Source organism: Schistocerca serialis, chromosome 2, assembly GCF_023864345.2.
Source record: "Schistocerca serialis cubense isolate TAMUIC-IGC-003099 chromosome 2, iqSchSeri2.2, whole genome shotgun sequence".
In the NCBI taxonomy this organism is placed as follows: Eukaryota; Metazoa; Arthropoda; class Insecta; order Orthoptera; family Acrididae; genus Schistocerca; species Schistocerca serialis.
This window is the reverse complement of record NC_064639.1, coordinates 188,344,966-188,370,707: the sequence shown is the minus strand read 5'-3', so window position 1 is coordinate 188,370,707 and position 25,742 is coordinate 188,344,966. Positions and strand designations below refer to the sequence as shown.

General features: G+C 43.6%; 2 protein-coding genes across 40 annotated transcripts in view; one reads left to right on the top strand and one right to left on the bottom strand.

Moving 5' to 3' along the window:
- The window catches only part of LOC126456897 (proline-rich protein 2-like), a 739,962-nt gene that overhangs the window by 96,342 nt on the left and 617,878 nt on the right, over positions 1-25,742 (top strand). For 3 of the 20 annotated variants that reach the window (XM_050092774.1, XM_050092773.1, XM_050092772.1), the window contains exon 1: positions 23,840-23,990. The exons of 15 other annotated variants lie outside the window; for them this stretch is intronic. In XM_050092774.1, the coding sequence (XP_049948731.1) occupies positions 23,952-23,990 (39 nt within the window). In that variant the 5' untranslated portion in view covers positions 23,840-23,951. Of the gene's footprint in view, positions 1-23,839; positions 23,991-25,742 lie in introns of those variants that run through there. 2 more of the 20 variants (XR_007585406.1, XM_050092761.1) reach the window with 2 other exon arrangements.
- LOC126456902 (proline-rich protein 2-like) overlaps positions 1-25,742 on the bottom strand; it is a 494,957-nt gene that overhangs the window by 203,896 nt on the left and 265,319 nt on the right. For 5 of the 20 annotated variants that reach the window (XM_050092779.1, XM_050092789.1, XM_050092788.1 and 2 more), the window contains exon 2: positions 3,192-3,350. The exons of the other annotated variants lie outside the window; for them this stretch is intronic. In XM_050092779.1, the coding sequence (XP_049948736.1) occupies positions 3,192-3,350 (159 nt within the window). The remainder of the gene's footprint in view (positions 1-3,191; positions 3,351-25,742) is intronic. 20 annotated transcript variants of the gene reach the window in all.

Genomic DNA, 25,742 nt, shown 5'->3' with positions numbered 1-25,742 from the left:
GAGAAGCTGGATGTTGCTTACGTGACATTGCAGAAAGACTTGGCTGGAATGTGGCCACTGCAAATGATTGCTGGCAGCGATGGTCGCTAGAATATCCAGTAGCAATAAATTGGGATCCGAAGAGCCATGTGGTACTACCGAGGGGGAAGAGCATCGTGCACGGTGTCTGGCTCAGGCACATCATACTGCATCTGCAGCAGCAATCTGAGCAGCAGTTGGCACCACAATAATAGAACGAACTGTTATAAATTGGTTAATTCAAGGACGGGTCTGTGGCACACGGTCTGTGGCGTCCACTTGACTGACCCAAAACAACCGCCATTTGCGACGTCAGTGTTGTCAAGCGAGAGCCTGCAAGGGGGCAGGGCAAAAGTCTGTTGTGATATCTGATGAAAGCTGATATCGCCTCAGTGCCGGTGATGGCTGTGTGTTGGTTAGCTGGAGGTAATGCGAGGGCCTGCAGCCTATCAATTGGCGTGCTAGACACACTGGACCTACAACTGGAATTATGGTCTGGTGTGGACTGCCACTCTGCATGGCAGCACCAGCAGTCTCGTGGTCATCCCACGCACCCTGACTGGAAGTATGCACATCAGTTTGGTGATTCGACCTGCAGTGCTGCCATTGATGAACAGCGTTTACCAAAAGGACAATTCTCGTCCACATACTGCTGTTGTAAGCCAACATGCTCTACAGTGTCCGCATGTGCCTTGTCCTTCTCGATCGCCAGATCTGTCTCTGGTCGAGAACGTATGGGACGTCATCGGCTGACAACTCCATCGTAGTCCACAAACAGCATTAACCGTCCACGTATTCACCGACCAAGTGCAACAGGCATGAAGCGCCATCCCAAAAACTGACATCCGCACTTGTGCAACACAATGCATTCGCCTTTGCGTGCTTGCATTCAACAGTCTTACGGTTACGCCGGTTATTAATGTACCAACATTTCATATTTGCGATACCTTATCTCGCACTTACACTGACCTGATGATGATGATGATGTTTGGTTTGTGGGGCGCTCAACTGCGTGGTTATCAGCGCCCGTACAATTATCCAATCTTTGCTCAGTCCAATTTCGCCACTTTCCTGGATGATGATGAAATGATGAGGGCAACACAAACACCCAGTCATCTCGAGGCAGGTGAAAATCCCTGACCCCGCCGGGAATCGAACCCGGGACCCCGGGCTCGGGAAGCGAGAACGCTACCGCGAGACCACGAGCGGCGGACGCTTACTTACTTACACTGACCTGTCGTCTTGCAATGAAAATGATTTAAATATGATACGTAGTTAAATCTATTCCCGAAATTTCTTTACTCTATATTAATTATTTTTTGTTGTTGCAGTTTTCCCGTAACGTCGACTTGCGACCATACGGTGTAATCACTGTTGCCTCAGAAATCGCAATGGAGCAAAATCTCTAAGTGTTTCAGGCATTCTTCAGAATTTCTTGAGGAGAAGCAAAGTCTGTACAAGGTTTGTCCCATTCGGGTTGTCTCTTGAACGAAAGCAACTATGCCCGGGCACATGCCGTGACTAGCTTGTAATCAAACACGTGGACAATTCTTTTCTAGAACAAGTCATCACGGGTGATCAGATTTGGTGTTATGAAATCGAAGCTATCGCAAAATGATAAAGTGCAGAAGTTCATATGAAGTTTTAGCGATTTGACGACATAACTGACATTCAAATCAATGGGACACACCAGTTGAACAACGTGTCAAAGACAAATTTCACTGACAGTTGCTCATGGATGTATGAATGTTCTGTGCCTTGGAATCAGGTGGGACGGGGGTGGGGATATAGAACACCTAGAGCATTGAAATCAACATCTTAATTTTCCTGTACTTTGTATTAATTTATTGTCGAATCTTTTTGGATTGATGTCGTACGATTTAGGAAATCCCCTTTAATCGCGTGTGAATGGTCAGACAGTGCTTGCAACTGTCACCCTCTCAAGCATTTGTCAAATAAGAAGAAAGATGCCGATTATTTAGTGAAATTATGGATGTATAGCTTATAACGAGTCACACGTAGTTGAGAAATTTTTAACAGTCTCGTACACTCTCTTCACTTTTGCGTGTAGAACTAATTAGAAGTCGCTTACAGATCCGAAAGTGATGGAAACAATTTTCCACCCTTACATTCGAGAATACCATGTTGTAGGTACATTTTGAAGCATACAGTGTTTGCAAGTTAATACAGGGTGATTCAAAAAGAATACCACAACTTTAAATACGTGTATTTAATGAAAGAAACATAATATAACTTTCTGTTATACATCATTACAAAGAGTATTTAAAAAGGTTTTTTTTTTCACTCAAAAACAAGTTCAGAGATGTTCAATATGGCCCCCTCCAGACACTCGAGCAATATCAACCCGATACTCCAACTCGTTCCACACTCTCTGTAGCATATCAGGCGTAACAGTTTGGATAGCTGCTGTTATTTCTCGTTTCAAATCATCAATGGTGGCCGGGAGAGGTGGCCGAAACACAATCTTTGAAACGAAAGATTCATTTGTTTCCATTTGAGCAAGGATAAAACCACAGAAATCGATTCTTTTAATCTTATCAGCTGCAGACAGTGCTTGAACCAATTTCAGACGATAAGGTTTCACAACTAACTTTTTTCGTAGGACTCTCCATACAGTTGATTGTGGAATTTGCAGCTCTCTGCTAGCTCTGCGAGTCGATTTTCCTGGGCTGCGAACAAATGCTTGCTGGATGTGTGCTACATTTTCATCACTCGTTCTCGGTCGTTCAGAACTTTTCCCTTTACACAAACACCCATTCTCTGTAAACTGTTTATACCAACGTTTAATACACCACCTATCAGGAGGTTTAACACCATACTTCGTTCGAAATGTACTCTGAACAACTGTCGTCGATTCACTTCTGCCGTACTCAATAACACAAAAAGCTTTCTGTTGAGCGGTCGCCATCTTATCATCAACTGACGCTGACGCCTAGTCAACAGCGCCTCAAGCGAACAAATGTACAACTAAATGAAACTTTACAGCTCCCTTAATTCGCCGACAGATAGTGCTTAGCTCTGCCTTTTGTCGTTGCAGAGTTTTAAATTCCTAAAGTTGTGGTATTCTTTTTGAATCGCCCTGTATAGAAATAAGTACCAGTAAAGATACGTTGAGCACAAATTTCGACAAAGTCTCAGTCCTTACTACTCACCACAAGACAGAGGAGAAGAGCTGCCACTGTCGTCCTCATGGTGATGGAAGTGTTGTTGTGAACATGGGCTGCAGAGCTTTTATATGGCTCGCCACTGCGTGATGTGGAGTACTCGTGATTCCGTGACTCTTCAACAAAGGGACGAGCAGAGACTGCAGTCTAAATGTGGCAGTGGAGTATCTGGTTGTATCACAAGGTCACAGAGCACAGCTGCGATGAACTGAATATCTTACTGTCGCTCAGTTTTTCATCGACACCCGCTTGTTCCTAGATGTCTGCCTCAAAGAAATAAAGAACCAACAAGGCATGACGAGAGTACTCGTGCATGAAACTTTTTGCGCCCTGACAGAACAAGAGATAAGTCGTCCTTACCGAGTGAGGTGACGTAGTGTTTAGCACACTGGCCTGGCATTCGGGAGGACGACGGTACGATCCCGCGTCTGGTCATCTTGATTTAGGTTTTCACTGATTTCCCTAAATCCCCTCAGGGAAATGCCGGGATGGTTCCTTTCAAAGGGCACGGCCGACTTCTTACCCCATCCTTCCCTAATCCGACGGGAGCGATGACCTTGCAGTTTGGTCCCCTTAACAAAAATGGTTCAAATGGCTCTGAGCACTATGGGACGCAACTGCGGAGGTCATTAGTCCCCTAGAACTTAGAACTAGTTAAACCTAACTAACCTAAGGACATCACAAACAACCATGCCCGAGGCAGGATTCGAACCTGCGACCGTAGCGGTCTTGCGGTTCCAGACTGCAGCGCCTTTAACCGCACGGCCACTTCGGCCGGCCCCTTAACAAAAACCAACCAACCAACCAAGTCCTCTTTCGCCGCACACTCCTTCATCGACCTGCTGATTCTCGAAGCTCAACCTAACACCAGTGTGTAAATTGGGAGATTATCTGTCACATCGACGGGATGACGTATAACATTATCTTACATATGTGACTACATGAAGTATGTGTATGGTCCGCTACCGCCGTATCACCCGTTTAAATGACTAATATACCTGTAGCTGCCTTGTAGAACCTTATATTTGAAGTAAATCATCAATGCAATTTGTAGGATAGACATCCTGAAACGCATAAAGCAACAACGGTTCTGCAGGTGTTCAGGACTGCGACGACTGTGGTTAAAAACCCTGGCCCACCGTATAGAGTTACGTCGTCCGTGGTTGCGATAAAGATGAATGCTGATGTAGTTCCTGTGGTAAAAACACGCCACAGTTACTGCCCAGGTTTTTTTCCATTTCAAGGTTGTGGTCTGTCCCTAACACGTTGTCGTGAAGTTAACTCCCTATCATTCTTTCCATCCTCAGCCGCAGAACAGAGGTTCCTTTGCATATTTTTATGCTGAACTAGCATTAAACTATCACGAATCCTCGATATATAATTACTAATCTATATTTCGCAACAACTCCTGCAAATTTGTCTCCCGGTGCGCAGAAAATGGCATAGCCAAGCTCTTTTAACGTATTAGAGTATGAGGAATGTTCTTCTTTTCCTTTCGTTTCGGCCTTTGTGGCACCACATGTAGCCACGTAATGAATTCCGCTTTCTACTCCTCCCCATATATCCTCTTCATCCTTCTCTTCCGCCCTTCTTTCGTGATCGTCAGTATCATTTTGTCCGCTCCACTGGTGACCCTGTGTCGTATTCCTGGCCTTCTCTGTCATCGATCTCTGGTGCGTTGAAAAATATATGTGTGCACTTGCCTCCTTAGTTTCCAAACTTCATCCGCAATTTCGACCAATACTTAACAACCCAACTCCTACTTACCTCACGGCTCGTCATACCATTCTTCCCCTACACTCTTTTTTTTTCATACTATCCACAGTCATCCTTTTCACATATCCTGGAGGGGGAGGAGATTAACGTCCCGTCGACAACGAGGTCATTAGAGACGGAGAGCAAGCTCGGGTGAGGGAAGCATGGGGAAGGATATCGGCCGTGCCCTTTCAAGGGAACCATCCCGGCATTTGCCTGAAGCGATTTGGGGAAATCACGGAAAACCTAAATCAGGATGGCCGGAGACGGGATTGAACCGTCGTCCTCCCGAATGGTTTTCCTGATACAAGTTGCAGGCACTGCGCCTCCAATGTGATAGAACAGAAGTATCCGATCTATAGGAGGCGTCATATATGGTGGGCTGCGAACGTCCATTGTCTTGGCACTACTGCACGCTCCGTGTGGTATGTCACCGCCAACGGTAAACAATCTTTCTTGTCTCCACAAAGTTCATCTCGCCGACTCTCCGTTTTGCAGGGCGGAGATCTCCAGCAGTAGATGTCTGGCATCTGGTCCAGCGAATTCTGGCATTCTTCACACGTGCCACTCTTGACAGACTTACACCACAAATGATACCTATGTTCCAAGATTATGTCTATTACCGGCAGGCGAACAGTCACTATGTGAATTGGTTCACACAGTGAGTTCACTCGAAGAAAGAAACATTCTGCTCTGCTACATACATAAACAAACCACTAAAACGCAACCTGATCATTAGAATTAAAAACCTCTCTTACAAGCATATGATATCCTCTCACTCCTTTCCACCTTTGTTATGTTTAGGTACAGCTATTGGGATAGGCGTAGTTAGGGGGACATGTCTGAAGTGGCGTTATTGTTACTTTTTCTTTTAGGGTCAAAGTGGTGGTGGCAAATAGATCCTCCTTCTCTTGTAGTTTCCTTTATAATCAGGAAAAAAGGATGCCTCGCTGCCATCTGTAATAAAAGACTCTGTGGGAAGAAAAAAGTATAGAGTTTTGACTAGCAAAGAAAAAGTCTTGGATTCCAGATGCCAACCTCTCCACTACTTAAAATTTTGAATAAAAATCATCAGCAATGGCAGCCGAATAAATCTGGCATAAGAAATCACCCTTGTTCTGCCAACTTCATTGTTAAAGAGGATGGACGTGCGGTCAGAGATCCAGGGTACTCTCTCGTCCCATGGTGTAGGAGACTGCCCCTAAAAGACGGAAGAATCAGCAATGATCACTGGTATGAGGATGCAGAATCCAATGGAAGCCACTGCGCTAAGGACACGTAATGTGTATCCCTAGTACGTGAGACCAGTACTGAACAAGTGTCATGATAATCTCTCTGTAAGCAAAAGATTTCGGACACTCCCCCATCCAGATCTGCCGAGGGGAGATGACTGTGAGAAAATATTGAATGACCAATGAAAGATTGACGTTCTAAGAGTCGAGTTGTGGAATGTCAGAAGTCTCAACATGTTAGTTAAGCTAGAAAGTCTAGAAGAGATAGGAAAATTGTAATTTTGAACTGGTAATTCAGTACGTAATGGGACACGAAAATCTAGTAGTCATTGAGGATTGGAATGCGGTTGAAGAGGAAGGGGCTGAAGAAAACTCTACGAGAGAATATGGGATTGGTAGTTTTGCAATGAAGTTCGGCTAGCAACAGCAAATACGTACTTTCTTTACGAACCACAAGAGGATAAACCGGGAGATATAGGAAGACTCCAGTTAGAGCAGGATCAGGCAAAGATTTCGAAACCAAATATTGGACTGTAAGGCGTACCAAGGAGCAGATGCAGATCCACATCACAATTTGGTAATGATAAAGAGTTGCCTGACATTTAAGAGTCTAGCGATGAAGAATCAGTGCATAGCTCAGTAGTCAATTCAATCGTAGAGGAAAGGACAGTTATAGAAGGAATTCACAGAAGCTGGAAAGAGAAAGATAGGTACAAGGAAGGTCTCTGCGAGCAAGCCATGGCTAACACAAGAAATAGTTCAGTTGGTCGACGAAAGAGGGAAGTACAAAAATATTCACGGAAATTCGGGGATACTGGAATACAAGTCACTTAGGGTGAAATAAATAGGAAGTGCATGGAACCTAAGGATAAATGTGAAGAAATCGAAAAATAAATGATTGTTGGAAGCACTGACTCAGCAAAGAAAGAAGCCAAAGCGATCTTGAGGGAAATTAAAAGCAAAGACGTTAACATTAAGAATGCAGTCGGAATATCACTCTTAAGCAAGAGCCTACAAGTGGGACAACTATCGCACAAGCAGGTAGACAGCTCATACATCCAAGCTGCTGACCGAACTAATAAAATAATAGATACATAAAATAATGGAAAAGAAAATGAGGATCTGTTAGATGATGATCTGTTTGACTTTAGCGTCCACGATGTAAAATGAAAAAACATGTTCGTAATTCTGAGAAAAATGCGGGTGAGCTATAGGGAGAGACGAGTACTATAGAGTATGTACAAAAATTATGAGGGAACAATAAGACTGGAAGAACAAGAAAGAAGCGCACAATTTATATAGAGTGTAAGACACGGATGTAACCTTTCGCCCCTATTCTATATCGTACACGATGAAGAACCAATGACGGAAAATCAAAGCTTTAAGAGCGTGAATAAAATTCTAGGTAAAAGGCTATGAATGATAAGATTCGCTAATGACATTACAGTCTTAAGTGAAAATGAAAAAGAACTACAGGTAGTGTTAAATGGAATGAACAGTCTAATTTAATACGCAGATGATAAGCATTTCAGCACACACCCACAAAGTAGGTGGGAGTAACAACGCATACATTCTACATATATGGACCAGATACCGTATTTGAAGATTGATTTGTCATATGAAGATGATGTCATACGTCTTGTAAGAAGGGGAAAAGTCTACCAGCATGTTTTGGAATTCGACAGTGGTGGTATCATGGCATTTCAAAACTGCAGTATATCGACGACTGACGTGCAGATATGGAATCTATGGGTTCAAGAGAGAGAGGCTGAACACATTACGTGGGATCAACGGCTTCATCTTCTCATAACTAGCTCTGGAGAGTTCAAGCACATCGCTTGGTCGACTGCGTAAGATAGCGCAGCCATGTCTCGCAGTCTCAGTCGGTAAATGGGCTCGTAAACAGCAAGGCAAGTGTTTAGACTGAGAGCACTAGTGCCTGGCAGCAGGACGACCATTGTTGAGGCTTCCCATGAGGTGGCAGCAGCGAGAGGTGCGCCGACAGTGGGCACTCAACATCATTACCGGACAGAGGGGTGACTCCACGTCGTCCTTATGGCGAATTTCAGTTGTGACGATAGCATAAAAAAATGGCTCTGAGCAGTATGCGACTTAACTTCTGAGGTCATCAGTCACCTAGAACTTAGAACTAATTAAATCTAACTAACCTAAGGACATCACACGCATCCATGCCCGAGGCAGGATTCGAACCGGCGACCGTAGCGGTCGCTCGGCTCCAGACTGTAGCTCCTAGAACCGCACGGCCACTCCGGCCGGCGAAAACATCAAGTTAGACATATCTGTATACTGAGACATCAAGGAGAACGAATGTTGTCAGATTGCATTCGAAATCGTCATACAGTGCCAAACACATGGCGTAATTGTATGGAGAATCTCTGGGCAGAGAACACGATAACTTGTGGTTTACGTGACTTGTAATTTAGACAGCAAGCATGACATTACTAACGTGTTAAGGCTAGTGCCATTTCTCTGCCTCTGAGGAGTCCAAGACGCAATATTTTAACAACACAAGACAACACTGAATGTTGGTGTCATGTCTGGTGGTGTCCGACTGCTTCTCTGACCAGCGCATTTCGCAGATATCTCACCTACTGGAAACATCTGGTCACGGGATGCTGAGACGGCCAGTAAATACAATTGATAACTCTAACATATACTGACGCAAAGAAATCGTAATACCAAGAATGAGTTTTGCGACATGCATGCTTCTGCATCTGACAAATGCTGTCCATTCAGATTTCACGCCAGTTCCATACTAGTGGGTCCAGTAGCTCCACTACAACTATGCAAATCAGGTTTGCTTCAATTGCAAGATGTAGTGGTCGTGAGCCTTCGTTACGTTTGAGATTGGACGTGGTGCGCTGATGTTCGTCAAGAATGTCTGTAAGGCAACAAAGACGCCAATATTAACACCTTACAGTGTATAAACAGATCGTGAAACAGGGCTACAAGAAGCTGAATGATCCTTCTGCGATACTACAGTAAGACTTGGCAGTAAAGTAGCTACTGTACATGATTGCTGGCAGCGGTGGTCACAACACTATACAGTCGCAAGATGACCAGGTTACGCTCGCTAGGTTGGCACTACCGAGACGGAAGACCACCGTGTTTGGCGTATGTCTCTGGCGCTTCGTACTACATCTGCAGCAGAAATCTGAGTAGCAGTTGGCACCACTGTGACACCACGAACTGCTATAAAGCGATTACTTCAAGGACAGCTGCGAGCCAAGCGTCCTGTAGAATGCCTTCCATATACCTCAGAATAGCGCCATGTGCGATTTCTGACGTGTCAAGCGAGAACTCGTTGGCGGGCAGGGTGAAGTGCGAGTGATGGCCATGTGTTGGCTAGTAGGCGGACAGCTGAAGGCTTGCAAGCTGCCTATCTGTGCATTACACGCACTAGACCTACACCTGGAGCTATGGTCTGGGGTGGAGTGTCGTTTCATATGACACCATGAGCATTGTCGTGGCTATCCCACACATCCTCACTGCAAATTCGTAGGTCAGAGAAGTGATTCGAGCTGTTGTGCTGCTATTCATGAACAGAATTCCAGCGGATGTTTTCCAACCGGATAACGCTTATCCATATATTTCTGTTTTAACCCAATATCGTCTCCTTCATGGACATATTGCGTTAGCCTGCTGGATCGTCAGATCTGTCTCCAATCGATCGCATATGGGACATCATCGAACGACAATAGCATTAACTGTCCCTGTATTGACCGACCAAGTGCAACAGATGTGGAACTTCATTCCAGAAACTGACATCCGGATCCTGTACAACACAAATCATGGACGATTCTATGCTTGCATTCAATATGCTGGCGGATACACCTGTTATTAATGTACCAGTATTTCCCTTTTGCAATGAATTATCTCTCGCTTACATTACCCACTGACATTTCAATGTTAACCACTTAAATATGTTACTCAGACAAATGCATTCCCCAAATTTCAATTCCCTGCGTTAATTATTTTTCACTGTTGTGATTTTTTTTCTGTCCTTGTAGCTGAAGCAGCATAGAATGACGAATCCTTGTCTGTCATTCAAGTTCTGTTCGATTCGATGCCTAGCTGGAATGAGCAATTGTTACTACCAGAGGTTGCACTCAATCCACAAAATTTTTCGCTCTGTACTTCTCTAAATGATCTACAATTTGAATTTCCCATTTGTGTGTCTGTTTTCCTACTAAACTGTATCTATATAAGTAAATTTTCGTAATTTGCTCTTTTCCTACTCTTGCAGTTTTAATGGCCAGAGTGTATTGTACACGGTGACTCAAAGATAAGTTTGCACTCGATAACGCACAAGCTCACGGAATAATGTAGGTAATGAATTAAAACTTGGGGTTTCATTGAAAGCAACAACGACTGAAAACTCCGGACAACATAGGACACTGGGCAGAAAAAAGTTAGTGACGCAGCATAGTCGTGAGAGGTGAAAGGCAAGCTGATATGCTACAGAATCGCATCATCCCTAGCCTGGCTGATAAACATCTGCTGAACGATAGAACTTTTTTGCGGAGTGGCGCTCCTCCCTTTATTGCTACACTTGTGAAAGATCTCTTGCGCACATCGTTTAGTGCGGATGGCGCGCTGAGTCGCTACTTCCGTTGTGCTTGGGCTCCCAGATCCACACATCTCAGTCCGTGTGATTATTGGTTGTGGGGTTACATAAGTCACAAATCAACCGTTTTATTATGGATGCTGAAGTACAATATTTGATGCCAATTTTCCACCACATGTTCTAATGTGGTGTATCCTGCTATACACAACGTTGTCCCTCGTGTACGAGTATTAGCGATCAATGACGGCCGACATGTTGGGAATTTGTTATCAAGAACATTATCTTTTGCTAAAAGTCAGTTGTTGGTAGATTATTGGTTTCTCAATTCCAACATGTGTGTCAATTTTTACCTCTCTGCCTTTGTCATTCCGTGAAATATTGAACTGTCAAACGTTAACGGAATTTTGCACGTTCGTCCGATTCTTCTATGAGCATCTGAGTTTTACTTGGAATCTTTGTAATCAGGCCAGGTGCTGACCGCAACTTGCTTCAGTGTTGGAACACATACTCGCATGCCTCAGCTCACAAGAAGGATTGGCAGGCGAGATGAGCAGGGTGCTAAAAGGTTTTGTGCACAAAAATGACCATTGCCTTCCCTGCAGCCACCTATAGCTCCACTGGATTGCGACAGGTTACGCCATTACCCTTGCATGGCATATGATCATAGCTGACGATCAGCCATAGGCGTCACAAACAATGTCAAAGATTCTTCAAAATGTTTTTTGGCATAACCAAGAAGCACTGTTTGTCTATTTCAACGAATAATACTACAAAATTGACAAGCTGAAAGTCAGTGTCTGAAGGCTGTAGCTAAGAAACAAACAAGTTGGTAACATAAAATGAAAATGCTGGGTCTCGTTGGGACTGTCTTGAAGCAACGTTCAACTAACAGTTCAGTTCATCCACCAGTTCATGGAGTTAAAGTTCCACAAAATATCTAAGTTCTTCCGTCTAGACATGGAACAGTCAACAGCCAATGTACTAGAAGAATAATTCAAGCAAAGTTTTGCGACATCCACAACCAAAATACAAATATGTGAGTGGCGTTATGGTGACTGAGGGCGTTGTCCGAATCAGTGGTGGACATGGCGGTGTCGGCGTGGGCTGGATATTTTAACTGTCATCGGATGGTCGTGAATTGGTCTAAGTACTATCTGGAAGCGAGGATATCTTAGATCTATTCTCGTTCACGTTTATTGTGGAAAGAAGTAGGTCTTCGCGACCCAGGACCTCTTGTTGCGCTGCCAATGCCGCCTAGCAGCAAACTATGAAAACTGCCCTTCGGCGAGAAGTGGTTGCCTCGCAATTTGGCAGCCCCCGACACTGGTAAGTATGATGTTTTGTTGACCTTCGATACCAGTGACACATGTGTTTGGTATGATGTGAAGCCCCCTTGGATGGTTAATTCCGGACTGGGTGGGCAATTTGTTCAAAATGTTCAAATGTGTCTGAAATCTTATCTGCTAAGGTCATCAGTCCCTAAGCTTACACACTACTTAACCTAAATTATCCTAAGGACAAACACACACACCCATGCCCTAGGGAGGACTCAAACCTCCCCCGGGACCAGCCGCACAGTCCATGACTGCAGCGCCTGAGACCGCTCGGCTAATCCCGCGCGGAGATGGGCAACTCTCGAGGTTCTGTGCATGCAGGATTTTTTTTTTTTTTTTGTTTTCTTTTGAGTCATCAGCCTTCTGATTGGTTTGATGCAACCCACCACGAACTCATCTCCGGTGTCAACCTCTTTCTCTCACAATAGCACTTGCAACCTACGTCCTCAATCATTTTCTGGATGTATTCCAATCTCTGTCTTCCTCTACAGTGTTTACCCTCTACAGCTTGCTCTAGCAACATGCAAGTCATTCCCTGATATCTTAACAGATGTGCTATTATCCTGTCCTTTCTCCTTGATAATGTTTTCCCCATATTCCTTCCCTGATTTTGCGCAAAACCTCCTCATTCCTTATCTTATCGGTCCACCTAATTTTCAACATTAGTCTGTAGCACCACATCCCAAATGCTTCGATTCTTTGCTGTTCCGGTTTTCCCACAGTCCATGTTTCACTAGCTTGTTCCAAACGTACATTCTTAGAAATTTGTTTCTCAAATTTAGGCAAATGTTTGATATTAGTAGACTTACTTTGGTCGGGGATGCCCTTTCTCCGTCCGTCACTGATTATTTTGCTGCCTAGCTACTAGAATTCCTTAACTTCAGCTACTTCGTGGTAAATACATGCTGGTCTAATTTTCTACTTTTCATTGCTTTCGTCTTTCTCCGATTTACTCTCAATCCTCATTCTGTACTCGTCAGACAGTTCGTTTCATTTAGCTAATTATTTAATTCTTCCTTATTTTCACTCGGGATACCAATGTCATCAGCGAATCATACCATTGGTAACCTCCCACTCTGGATTTTAATCCCACTCCTGAAACTTTCCTTTATTTCCATCATTGCTTCTTTGATGTTCAGATTGGACAGTAGGGGCGAACGACATCCCGGTCTTACAACCATTTTATTTCGAGAACTCTTTCTTGCTCGTCCACTTATATTATGCGCTCTTGGCTCTTGTACACATTGTACATTACCCGTCAGTACTTCCAACAATAATTTCTTTTTCGATTTCTCTACATTTTTCCTCCTGTCATTTCGTCTTAGCTTCCCTGCACGGTCTATTCATTTCATTCCTCAGGGAATTGTATTTCTGTGTTCCTGAATTTCCATGAATATTTTTGTACTTCCTTCTTTCATCGCTCAACCGAAGTCATTCTTCTGTTACCCATGATTTCTTCGCAGTCACCTTCATTCTACCTGGGTTTTTCTTTCCAACTTTTATGATTTCCGTTTTTAGAGACGTCCATTCCTCTTCAAGTGTGCTGCCTACATAGCTGTTTTTTATTGCTGTAGATATAGCCTTAGAAAACTTCAAGCGCATCTCGTAAGCCCTTACTTTCCGTATCCCACTTCTTTGCGTATTGGTTCCTACTGACTAATCTCTTAAACTCCAGGCTACTCTTCATCACTTCTAAATTTTGATCTGAGTTTATGTCTGCTCCTGGTATGCCTTACAGTCCAACATCTGATATCAGGATCTCTGTCTAATCATGATATAATCTAACTGAAATCTTTCTGTTACACCTGGCCGTTTCCAAGTAAACTTCCTCCTCTTGTGATTCGTGAACAGAGTGTTCGCTATTACCAGTTGAAACGTATTACAGAACTCAATAAGCCTTTCTCCTCTCTCGTTCCTTGATTCAAGCCCATATTCTCCTGTGCCCCTTGCCCTACAACTGCATTCCAGTCCCCCATGACTGTTCGATTTTCATCTCCCTTTACTTAGTGCATTCCCCTTTTAATATGCTCAATAGTTTCTCTACTCTTCATCTTCAGCTTGCGACTTCGGTATGTATACCTAATCTATCAACGCTGGCACTGAACAGTGCACCGTAACACTCTCTCTGCCCTAGCTTCTTATTCATAACGAATCCTATTCCTGTTATACCAATTCCTGCAGCAGTTGATCTTAGCCTATACTCATCTGACCAGAAATCCTAGTCTTCTTTCCTTTTCACTTCATTGATCCCTATTATATTTATATCGAGCCTTTGGATTTCACTTTTCAGATTTTTTTAGCTTCCATGCCACATTCAAGCTTCTGACATTACACAGTTCGACTCGTGGTACATTATCGTTTCGTTTATTACTCAATGTTTTCCCCATGGTCACCTCCTCCTTGGCACACCCCTCCTGCGGATCAGAATGCGGGACTATTCCGCAATCTTTTGCCAGTGGAGAAATCATCGTGACACTTTCTTCAATTACACCCCTACATATCCTGTAGATACACATTACGTGTATTTAATGCAGTGATTTCCGTTGCCTTCTGCATCCCTGTGCTGTTGATCATTGCTGATTCTTCCGCCTTTATGGGCAGTTTCCCATTCCAAAGTCAAGAGAATGCCCTGCACCTCTGTCGGCTCCACCGCCCTCGTTGAAAGGGTCTTCAGCAGAATGAGGGTGACTTCTTATGCTGGAAGTCTTTGGGCGCCAATGCTGATTATTAATCAAAATTCAAGAGGTGCTGGTTTTGATCCCGAAACCTAGGACATTTTGATCAAGGACGCTACCCCGAGACCACGGTTGCAGGTAGACTTACCAGCCACTAAACGACACAACTTATTTAAAATATTGCAGAAACTGGATGCAGAAGTTTGCTCAGAAATTAAGTAGGAAAAAATACAGGATACCACATTGCAGATGACAGATTCGTAGTCTTCAGGGCATACTGTTGGCGCAAAACGATTTCTTTTTGAGAAACATGCTGAAGCACTGAAGAACTGGAACAAGGTCTACGAACCTAGCTATATCGAACAATTTAAGCACAGTACTAAGTAGAATTTGAACAAGTATACAGAAGTACTCAATCGTTGTCAAAAGGGCACATCCAGTTTGTTACAGAATTGAATGAACAGACCAAGAGGTACGACACAGTTAAAATGACTAGCAGTATAATTAAAAACAAAGATTAAGTTCTTCTACAAGAGACACGGTGCTTTGTAAGAGTTCGTCATTTGAGTTGCAAACAGCACACTTAGAAATCTTCGTAACTTTGGTCAACAGTATCTGCGAATACTACTATCTGATAACTTTACTTATCGAAGCTAATATCACTAGTGTAACGTATACTGCTGGGCTGTTGGATGTGAACAGCACGTAGCGTTGTGCAGTTGGAAGTGAGCCGCCAGCATTGGTGGATGGCAGATGCCAGAGTTTTGAGAGCGGACGATCTGGACGGGCGTCCGTCAGAAAAGGAAATTTGTAAGACTGGATGTCATGAACTTATATATATATATATATATATATATATATATATATATATATATATATATATATATATATATAATGTCTTCTGAACACTAATAAGGTAATACTTTGCTTGTTCTCTATCAATATCTTTCATTTGCTGACTATGCCTATCAGTAGTTAGTGCCTTCATTAGTTAGAATCTTTTATTTAGCTGGCAGTATTGGTGCTGCTTGTATTGCAGTAGTTCGAGTAGCGAAGATTTTTTGATAAGTGATTCATGAAAGGTAAAGGTCATTGTTAGTCAGAGCCATTCTTTTGTAGGTATTATTGAAAGTCAGATTGCGTTGCACTAAAATATTGTGTGTCAGTTTAGTGATGATCAGTATAAGTAATGAGACATCTGTCTATCGACGTCCAGTTTTGCTCAGCTGAAAATCAAATAACGTAGAAATTTACCAGCACAGTCACTTATAATTTTTCTAAGGGGAAGTTACAATACAGTCACATAGTGCAGCATGATTCATCGTTCCACCAGCTTTTTCCTGTCATCAACTATCCAGCAGAGTCGCTCTATATTGCACCTCAAATGTGTGAGTTATGAGGTGCTGCTCGGCCATTGCACCCCATCCGTTTAAATTTCCTACTAGCAGTCACTGCACTTGCTGAACTGCTGGTAGCGCTTCTGAACTCACGAGTGAATCCTTGCCTCGACCTCAGGCACTTTTGCAATGCTCGGAGTCCTGCCTGGAGTCAGTTTACGTGTGGCTGTTCCTTCGCGTTTGCTCTTCAACATCACGCCAAAATTAGTGATTTGAGCGCTTTATTTGGGCGTAAATGTTACTGAAGGATTCGTTACGCAGGTGACGTCTGATGCCTGGTCCAAATTCCGAGTGACTGACCTCTCCTGACTCACTCATTCTGCTGTTACTGCTTTTCTCTTCACATAACTATACTGCCTGCCTTCTTTTACAGTTATATCTGTTGGTCATTCCTGTGTTACGTAAGGCTGTCCGAATGCTTTTGATCAGATACTATACCTCGCCTGTGCTTAGGTAGAATATATAACCGCGTGAAATCAGGAAACAGTTATCTGTAGCGGACATATCCAGATATGTTCTCTCCCCATAAAGTTTTCTGGGAAAGATGTTTATTCTGTCCAGTCAAACATAGTATGAGAGAAAATGAAAAGTGAGTTTTAATCCTGTCGACGACGGGGACACTACTAACATAGCTATGAGGAAGGGAACTGGACGAGTACTATTGACAATCAGCCTCACAGCATTTTCCTTGAGTGTCAGGGATCCACAGAAAGCGATATCTTGACGGGAAGAGGGTCATTTGAACTTCGGTCCTCCTTAGTACGAGTCTAGTATCTTTATTATTATCTTATCCCTCTCATAGGGTACCTTGCATAAGAGCATCGACACGTTATTTTCTCAAGAATGAGAATCCATCTATACAACATCGCTCACGATTCCTAAAACTTAAAATGGTTCAAAAATGGTTCAAATGGCTCTGAGCACTATGGGACTTAACATCTGAGGTCATCAGTCCCCTAGAACTTAAAACTAATTAAACCTAACGAACCTAAGGACATCACACACATCCATGCCCGAGGCAGCATTCGAACCTGCGACCGTAACGGTTGCGCGGTTCCAGACTGAAGCGCCTAGAACCGCTCGGCTACAGAGGCCAGCCGTATAACTTAAGGTATGCGTCATGTAACTACGATCTCCTTTTCATTAAGCCATCTAGATTTCTATTTATTATTAATTGTGAATAATATAGATCGACTAGGAATTTAGCTTCGGGTCTAAGTTGTGAGAGGGAAGAATGAGCTGGAACTACACAAAAAATACCTGAGTGTAACACTATAAGTAATGCTACCTAAGGGTGTTTCGCAGGTCATCTTACACACTTCAAGAGCTTGTAGAGGGGACTAAGGAGGTCTCGTTTTACATAGGAATCCATGTCTGGTAACGGTTGATTCCCATAATAGAAAGAAAACAAGAGCTACTCAATGGCACGTCATCAGACTGCTGTGACGGGGCCCCCCATGAATCCTTCCCTTCTGCCAACCTTCCCATATCAGACTAGCATTTGCAACCTACGTCCACAGTTATTTTCTAGGTGTATGCCATTCTCTGTCTTCCTCTACAGTTTCTTCCCTCTACAGCTCCCTATAGTACCATGGAAGTCATTCCCTAAAGTCTTGACGCATGCTTTACCATCCTGTCGCTCCTTCTTCTCAGTGATTTCCATATAGTCCTTTTATCTCCGATTCTGTCCCTTCTACCTGTCACTGTTTCTCTCCTCTCCAATTTTCTTGAGAACCTCTTCATTCCGTAACTTATCAGTGATTTAATTTTCCACGTTTTTCTATTGCACCACATCTCAAATGCTTCGATCCTCTTTTGTTCTGGTTTTTCCACAGTCCATGTTTAACTAGCACACAATGTTGTGCTCCAAACGTCATCAGAGTTCTCATGCACGAAACTTTCCATCTCAGAGTAGCACCTGCAACCTACGACCAGAGTTATTTTCTAGGTGTATGCCAGTCTCTGTCTTCCTCTACAGTTTTTGCCCTCTACAGCTCGCTCTAGTACTATTGATTCCTTGTAACACATCCTAGAATACTTTTTCACTTTCACTGAAGGCAGTATGGCATCAGCGAATCTTATCAATATTATCCCTTCACCTTGCGTTTTAATTCTCGCTCTTGAACCTACCATTTATTTCCGTCATTGCTTCTTCGTTGTACAGACTGAAAAGTAGTGGCGAAAGACTACATCCTGTCTTACACCCATTTTACAGTAATCCGTGTACTTCTTCCTTGGTCTTTCAGTCTTATTGTTCCCTCGTAGTTTTTGTACATACTGTATATTACTCGTCTTTTCCAATAGTTCACCCGCCTTTTTCTCAGTATGTCAAACAATTTGTACCATGTTAAATGTCTAACGCTTTTCTCAGGTCAATAGAGCCTGTGAACGTGTCTTGATTTTTCTTCATCCTTCCTGCCATTTTCAACTTCAACATCAGAACTGCCTCTGAGGTGTCTTTGCCTTTCTTACATCCAGACCGATCGTCATCTAACAGATCCTCCTTTCCATTTCTATTATTTTGTATATTATTCCTGTCAGCAGCTTTGATGAATGAGCTGTGCGATAATTCTCCCACTTGTACACTCTTGCTTAACAGTGATATTCCGACTCCATTCTTAATGTTGCCGTCTTTGCTTTTAATTTCTCTGAAGATCGTTTCGGCCTCTCTGTTGGCTGAGTGAGTTCTTCTGACAATCATTTGTTTGTCACTTTCTTCACCTTTATCCTAAGCTTACATGCACTTCCTATTCATTTCATCCCTTAGTGACACGTATTTGAGTATCCCAGAATTACCCTGCATATATTTTTGTACTTCCTTCTTTCGTCGATCAAATGAACTATTTCTGTATTGGCCGTAGCTTCTTCGCAGTTACCTTCCTTGTACGTAACTTTTTCTTTCAGCTTTCTTCAACTGTCCTTAGCTCTATAACTGAACAGACTACTGAGCTACGCAGTGATTTTTCCTGGATAGTTTGTTAAACGTCAGCCTACTCTTCAACATTACTAAATTGTGATCTGGATCTTTATCTGCTCCTTGTTGCGACTTACAGTCCAATATTCGATTTCGAAATCTTCCCCTGATCATGCTCTGGTTGGCATCTTCCTATATATACCGGTCCTGTCTAAATATATCAATATTTTTGTGATTCTTGAAGAACGTATCCGCAATTCCTAGCCGAAATGTATTGCTGAACTCAATTAATCATTCTCCTCTCTCATTCAATTACAAAACCCATATTCTAGCGTAACGTTTCCTTCTGCTCCTTCCCCTTTAACGGCATTCCAATCCTCAATGAGTATTAGATTTTCATCTCCCTTTAGGTACTGAATGACGCGTTCAATTTTCTCATACAGACATCCTATCTCTTCTCCTTCAGCCTACGGCATCTCCATGTCTACCTGAGTGTTGTCGTCGGTGATGATTTGCTGTGAGTTCTGATGAGAACGACCCTATCACTGAACTGTTCACATTAATACATTCTTTGCTTATCTTCCTATTCACAATATGTCCTACTTCCGATATACCATTTTCTGCTGCAGTTGATATTACCCTATACTCGTCTGACCAGAAATCCTTGTCTTCTCTCCGTTTCACTTCATTGAACACAACTGTGTCTAGACTGTGCCTTAGAATTTCCCTTTTCATATTTTCTGGCTTTCCTATCATGTTCAGACTTCTGACATTCCACACCCCGACTTTTAGAACCTTTCACCGATCATTCAATCTTTTTCTCATGGGCACATTCCACCTTGGCAGTCCTCACGTGGAGATCTGGATGGGGGACTGTTCCGGGATCTTTTGCCTATGGAGATATCATGATGACACTTGGTCGATTACAGCTCTCATGTACTATCGATAAACATCATGTGTCTTTATTTGCAGTGGTTTCCATTGCCTTCTACATCTTCATGCCGCTGATCATTGCTGATTCTTCCACCTTTTAGGGGCAGTTTCCTACACCATGGGGCGAGAGAGTGCCCTGGATCTCTTTTCTCTCCTCCGCCCTCATTGACAATGATGTTGGCAGAACGAGGGTGACTTCTTACACCAGAAGTCTTTGGCTGCCATTGCCCATGACTTTTATTCAAAATTTAAGCAGTGGCGAGTTTCGCACCTGGAACCCAGTACGTTTTGATTACTAGTTAAAGCTCTATACTTTCTTATTCTCACAGTTTTTTTCATTACGAATGGCAGCTAGTCCTCCTGCGTTTCCTGATTGTAAAGGGACCTACACGGAGGAAGAATCTACACTCCTGGAAATTGAAATAAGAACACCGTGAATTCATTGTCCCAGGAAGGGGAAACTTTATTGACACATTCCTGGGGTCAGATACATCACATGATCACACTGACAGAACCACAGGCACATAGACACAGGTAACAGAGCATGCACAATGTCGGCACTAGTACAGTGTATATCCACCTTTCGCAGCAATCCAGGTTGCTATTCTCCCATGGAGACGATCGTAGAGATGCCGGATGTAGTCCTGTGGAACGGCTTGCCATGCCATTTCCACGTGGCGCCTCAGTTGGACCAGCGTTCGTGCTGGACGTGCAGACCGCGTGAGACGACGCTTCATCCAGTCCCAAACATGCTCAATGGGGGACAGATCCGGAGATCTTACTGGCCAGGGTAGTAGACTTACACCTTCTAGAGCACGTTGGGTGGCACGGGATACATGCGGACGTGCATTGTCCTGTTGGAACAGCAAGTTCCCTTGCCGGTCTAGGAATGGTAGAACGATTGGTTCGATGACTGTTTGGATGTACCGTGCACTATTCAGTGTCCCCTCGACGATCACCAGTGGTGTACGGCCAGTGTAGGAGATCGCTCCCCACACCATGATGCCGGGTGTTGGCCCTGTGTGCCTCGGTCGTATGCAGTCCTGATTGTGGCGCTCACCTGCACGGCGCCAAACACGCATACGACCATCATTGGCACCAAGGCAGAAGCGACTCTCATCGCTGAAAACGACACGTCTCCATTCGTCCCTCCACTCACGCCTGTCGCGTCACCACTGGAGGCGGGCTGCACGATGTTGGGGCGTGAGCGGAAGACGGCCTAACGGTGTGCGGGACCGTAGCCCAGCTTCATGGAGACGGTTGCGAATGGTCCTCGCCGATACCCCAGGAGCAACAGTGTCCCTAATTTGCTGGGAAGTGGCGGTGCGGTCCCCTACGGCACTGCGTAGGACCCTATGGTCTTGGCGTGCATCCGTGCGTCGCTGCGGTCCGGTCCCAGGTCGACGGGCACGTGCACCTTCCGCCGCCCACTGGCGACAACATCGATGTACTGTGGAGACCTCACGCCCCACGTGTTGAGCAATTCGGCGGTACGTCCACCCGGCCTCCCGCATGCCCACTATACGCCCTCGCTCAAAGTCCGTCAACTGCACATACGGTTCACGTCCACGCTGTCGCGGCATGCTACCAGTGTTAAAGACTGCGATGGAGCTCCGTATGCCACGGCAAACTGGCTGACACTGACGGCGGCGGTGCACAAATGCTGAGCAGCTAGCGCCATTCGACGGCCAACACCGTGGTTCCTGGTGTGTCCGCTGTGCCGTGTGTGTGATCATTGCTTGTACAGCCCTCTCGCAGTGTCCGGAGCAAGTATGGTGGGTCTGACACACCGGTGTCAATGTGTTCTTTTTTCCATTTCCAGGAGTGTATTTGCGACCGCCACTTTGACAATAAAAGAAAAAGTAACATACACACCACTTCAAACATGTACTGCTCACTACGCCTCTCCCAATAGCTCTACCTAAACATAACAAAGGTGGCAAGCAAAGGGGCGAGAGGTTGTCATATATCTGTAAGAGAGAAAAAGGTATTTTTTCTTCTACTGATCATGTTGCGTTTTTTTTTGTTTGTTAATGTCTGTAACAGAGGAGATTTGTTTTGTCTTTTTTAGTATCATGTTGCTTTTTTTTCAGTGAGAAATCCATGACCGTCTTCTCGAAAATAAAAGAAGATCATAGTATCAAACATCGCAAAATGGTGCATCAGACAAGAACAACTGCTTTTTGCAGGGACATTCCAGATAGGTGGCTGGTCGTAGGAAGCACTCCAGAGGAAGTTGGAAAAGTACTTCCTGTGTAATGCCTTGCGTCCGCGTAAGTCCAAAAACAGAGAATACATTTCGTACCAGTTGTAAAATAATACCGTACTGCAAGGGCACGAACCAATTCGCACAGTCAATATTCGTCTGAAGGTATTACACGTAATCCTGGAACAAAGGTGTCATGTGTGGTGTAAATAGTCCAAGAGCGGAACGTTTGAGGGAAGCCAGAAATTGCTGGACCAACTACCAGACATCTACTGCTGGTGATTTCCACCCCGCAAAGCGGAGACTCTGTGAGGTGTATTTGGTGGAGACAAGAACGATTGTTTCCCGCTGACGGGGACATACCACACGGAGCGTGCATTAGTGCCAAGACTAGGAGCGTTCACAGCCCGCCATATAAGGCAGTACCTGTAGTTCTGGTGCTTCTATTCTACCAGATTTGGGGTGTAGGCCTAGACCATGGGTGCCCCTGCAACACGTATATGGAAAAACAGACGGGAAAGGTCAAGATTCTCAGGATATGTCATGAGGATGAATGTGGACAGAATGACCAAAAGAGTATGGAAAAAAATGGGTATGAAAAGCGGAGAGCCTAGTAGCAATTGGGTTCTAAAACTCAGGAACGATTATTCAAAACTGAGAATGAAGTTGAAGAACTGAGAAGCCAATGCACATATATTTTGCAATGCACCAGATATCGATGACACAGAAGGGCAGGAAAACGACAGAGAGTCTCCAATGTACCGGGCAAAATGATACGGAAGATCTCGAAAGAAGGGCAGAAGAGAAGGATGAAGAGGTTCTGGGCCAGACGTAGAAAACGCAGTTCACGAGGGCCGAACCGAGAGGAAAACAAGAACTTTTCTCACGCTCTAATCCGCGAAGAGAGTTTCGCTATGTCATTTGCTGTTCACCACGAAATAAATTTCCAGGAGTGGAACACAGATTAGAAGGAAAGAATGATTCGCAGTAAACATCACGACAACGAATGTGTTAGAGCCTGACCACAAGCTTGGAATGGATAAACTTGGGGTAGAAATTGTGGAGTGTCCTTACCACAGGAATCACATCAGCATTCATCATTATGGCAACCATGGAGGAAATATGTCTGTGTGGTTGGCCAGGGTTTTTAACCACACTCTCTCCGCATGAGACTCCAGTCCTGAACCATTGCAGAACCTTACTTTCTTTAAGAGCTTCAGGACGCCTACCCTACAAATAGCATTGATGATTTACTTCAAATATGTGCTTCTACAAGGCAGCTACAGCTATATTAGTCACTTAAATGGTTGATACCACGGTACCTGACCATACACATACTTCATGAAATCACATTTGTCAGATAATGTAGTATGTCACCCCCGCTATCATATTACTATTTTCTTTTTCGACGAAGTTTCGTGAAGTCTCCGCTACCAGCTACGTCATGACTTGTTGGTTCATTATTTCTTTGAGGCAGACATCTAGGAACAATTGGGTGTCGATGAAAAACTGAGCGACAATAAGATATTCATTTAGTCGCAGCAGTGCTCTGTGACCTTGTGATTATACCATATCCTCCACTGTCGCATTTCGACGGCAGTCTCTGCTCAGTCCCTTTGTTAAAGAGTCACGGAATCACGAGTACTTCACATCACGCAGTGGCGAGCCTTATAAAAGCTCTGCAGCACGGGATCACCTCAGCACTTCCATCACCATGAGGGCAACAGTGGCAGCTCTTCTCCTGTGTCTTGTGGTGAGTAGTAAGGACTGAGACTTTATCTAAATTTGTGCTCTACGTACTTTTACTGGTACTTATTTTCACATCCACTTACAAACACTGAATGCTTCAAAATGTACCACAATTTTCTACCTGTAGCAAGCCATTCTCGAATCTAAGGGTTGGATAGGGTTTGAAACTTTATCGGCTCTTTAAGCGACTTCATATTAGTTCCATACGTACAAATAAGGACAGTTGTGAGATTGTACCAAATTCATCAATTTCGTGTGAATCGTTTATGAACTATACATGCGTAATATCAGTAAATAATCTGCATCCTCCTTCTTACTGGATCAATATTTGCACGGCTAACAGCCGAAACCCGTGTCTGAGTATCCACACGTTATTACTGGCGGATTTCAAAAATCGTAAAACATCGGTCCAAAAAGTTTCGAGATTATATTAGTACACAGTAAGAAAAATTAATATGGTGGTTTTAATGCTTAAGGTATCCAACGTACCTCTTCCTACCTCCCACATTTGATTGCAAGGCACAGAACATCCACACACGCATGAGTAACTGTCAGCGAGATCTATCTTTGACAGGTTGTTCAAATGTTGTGTCCCATTGGTTTGAAAGTCGGTTATATCGTCAAACGTTAACACTTTACGTAAATTTCTGCACTTTGTCATTCTACAGTGGCCTCGATATCGTAACACGAAATTTCATCACCAGTGATGATTTGTCCGAGAAAAGAACTGTCCACGTGTTTCGTTTCAAACTAGTCAGGGCAGGTCACCAGGCATCGTCGCTTTCGTTCAGGAGTCAAGACGTATGGGACAAACCTTGTACACACTTTCCTTCTCTTCAGGACACTCTCAAGAATGCCTTAAACTCTTAGAGCTGTTGCTCCATTGCGGTTTCTGACACAACAGAGATTACACCGTATGGTCGCACTTCGACTATGCACTTGACACAGCCTACTTACCTGCTTAAACTGACTCGTCGAATGTATGTCTGTGTTTTTGAGTTGTTCGGGTTGTCACTGTAGTTACTGGGCTGATTCGCTTATACACCAGAAATAAAATCAGTCTCGGAATTTTCTGGATTGTCGGTGAACGTAGAAAAATGCCGTCAGATTTTCTTCCTCGTGTCTAGCTAGTACTTCATTTCTAATGCTTCTAATGATCTTGCATCTGCATATCTACATCTTTTATGAAAGATTACAGGATATTTGTTATCATCTGTTTGCGGCATATGTTTGTCGCCGTTTGTCACTTCATCAGAGAGGTTGAAATTTCTCTAGCTCTGCAAGCACAACATCAGTAATCCCTCTAGAAGCGCCTATTTTCAAGTGATATTATTGGGTCAATCCTTATTCTTCACTCATGTTGTGGTAATAATCAAAGTAGTACATCTCTGACGATACAGAGCTTAATATGAGAATTCAACAAAAATAGCGATTAATCACGAATATAAAAATTAGAATAATCATGAATCAAAACGCTAAAATATTGCTATCGAGTAATTGAACAATGTAGCACATGTTACGCAACAGCATTATTTAGTATACTAGAAGCTTGTTACCAGGAGTAGTTCGCTTGCTTATTTATTCCCCTCTGATAGTAGACAGCAAGGGAAATCTAATCTTACATACTGACGGGGAAAACCGCAACACCAAAAAATAAATAACGTCGAGTAATGAAATTTCAGGAATAGATTTGCCGAGGTAACATATTTAAATCATTAACATTGCAATATCACACGTTAACATCAATGCGAGATAA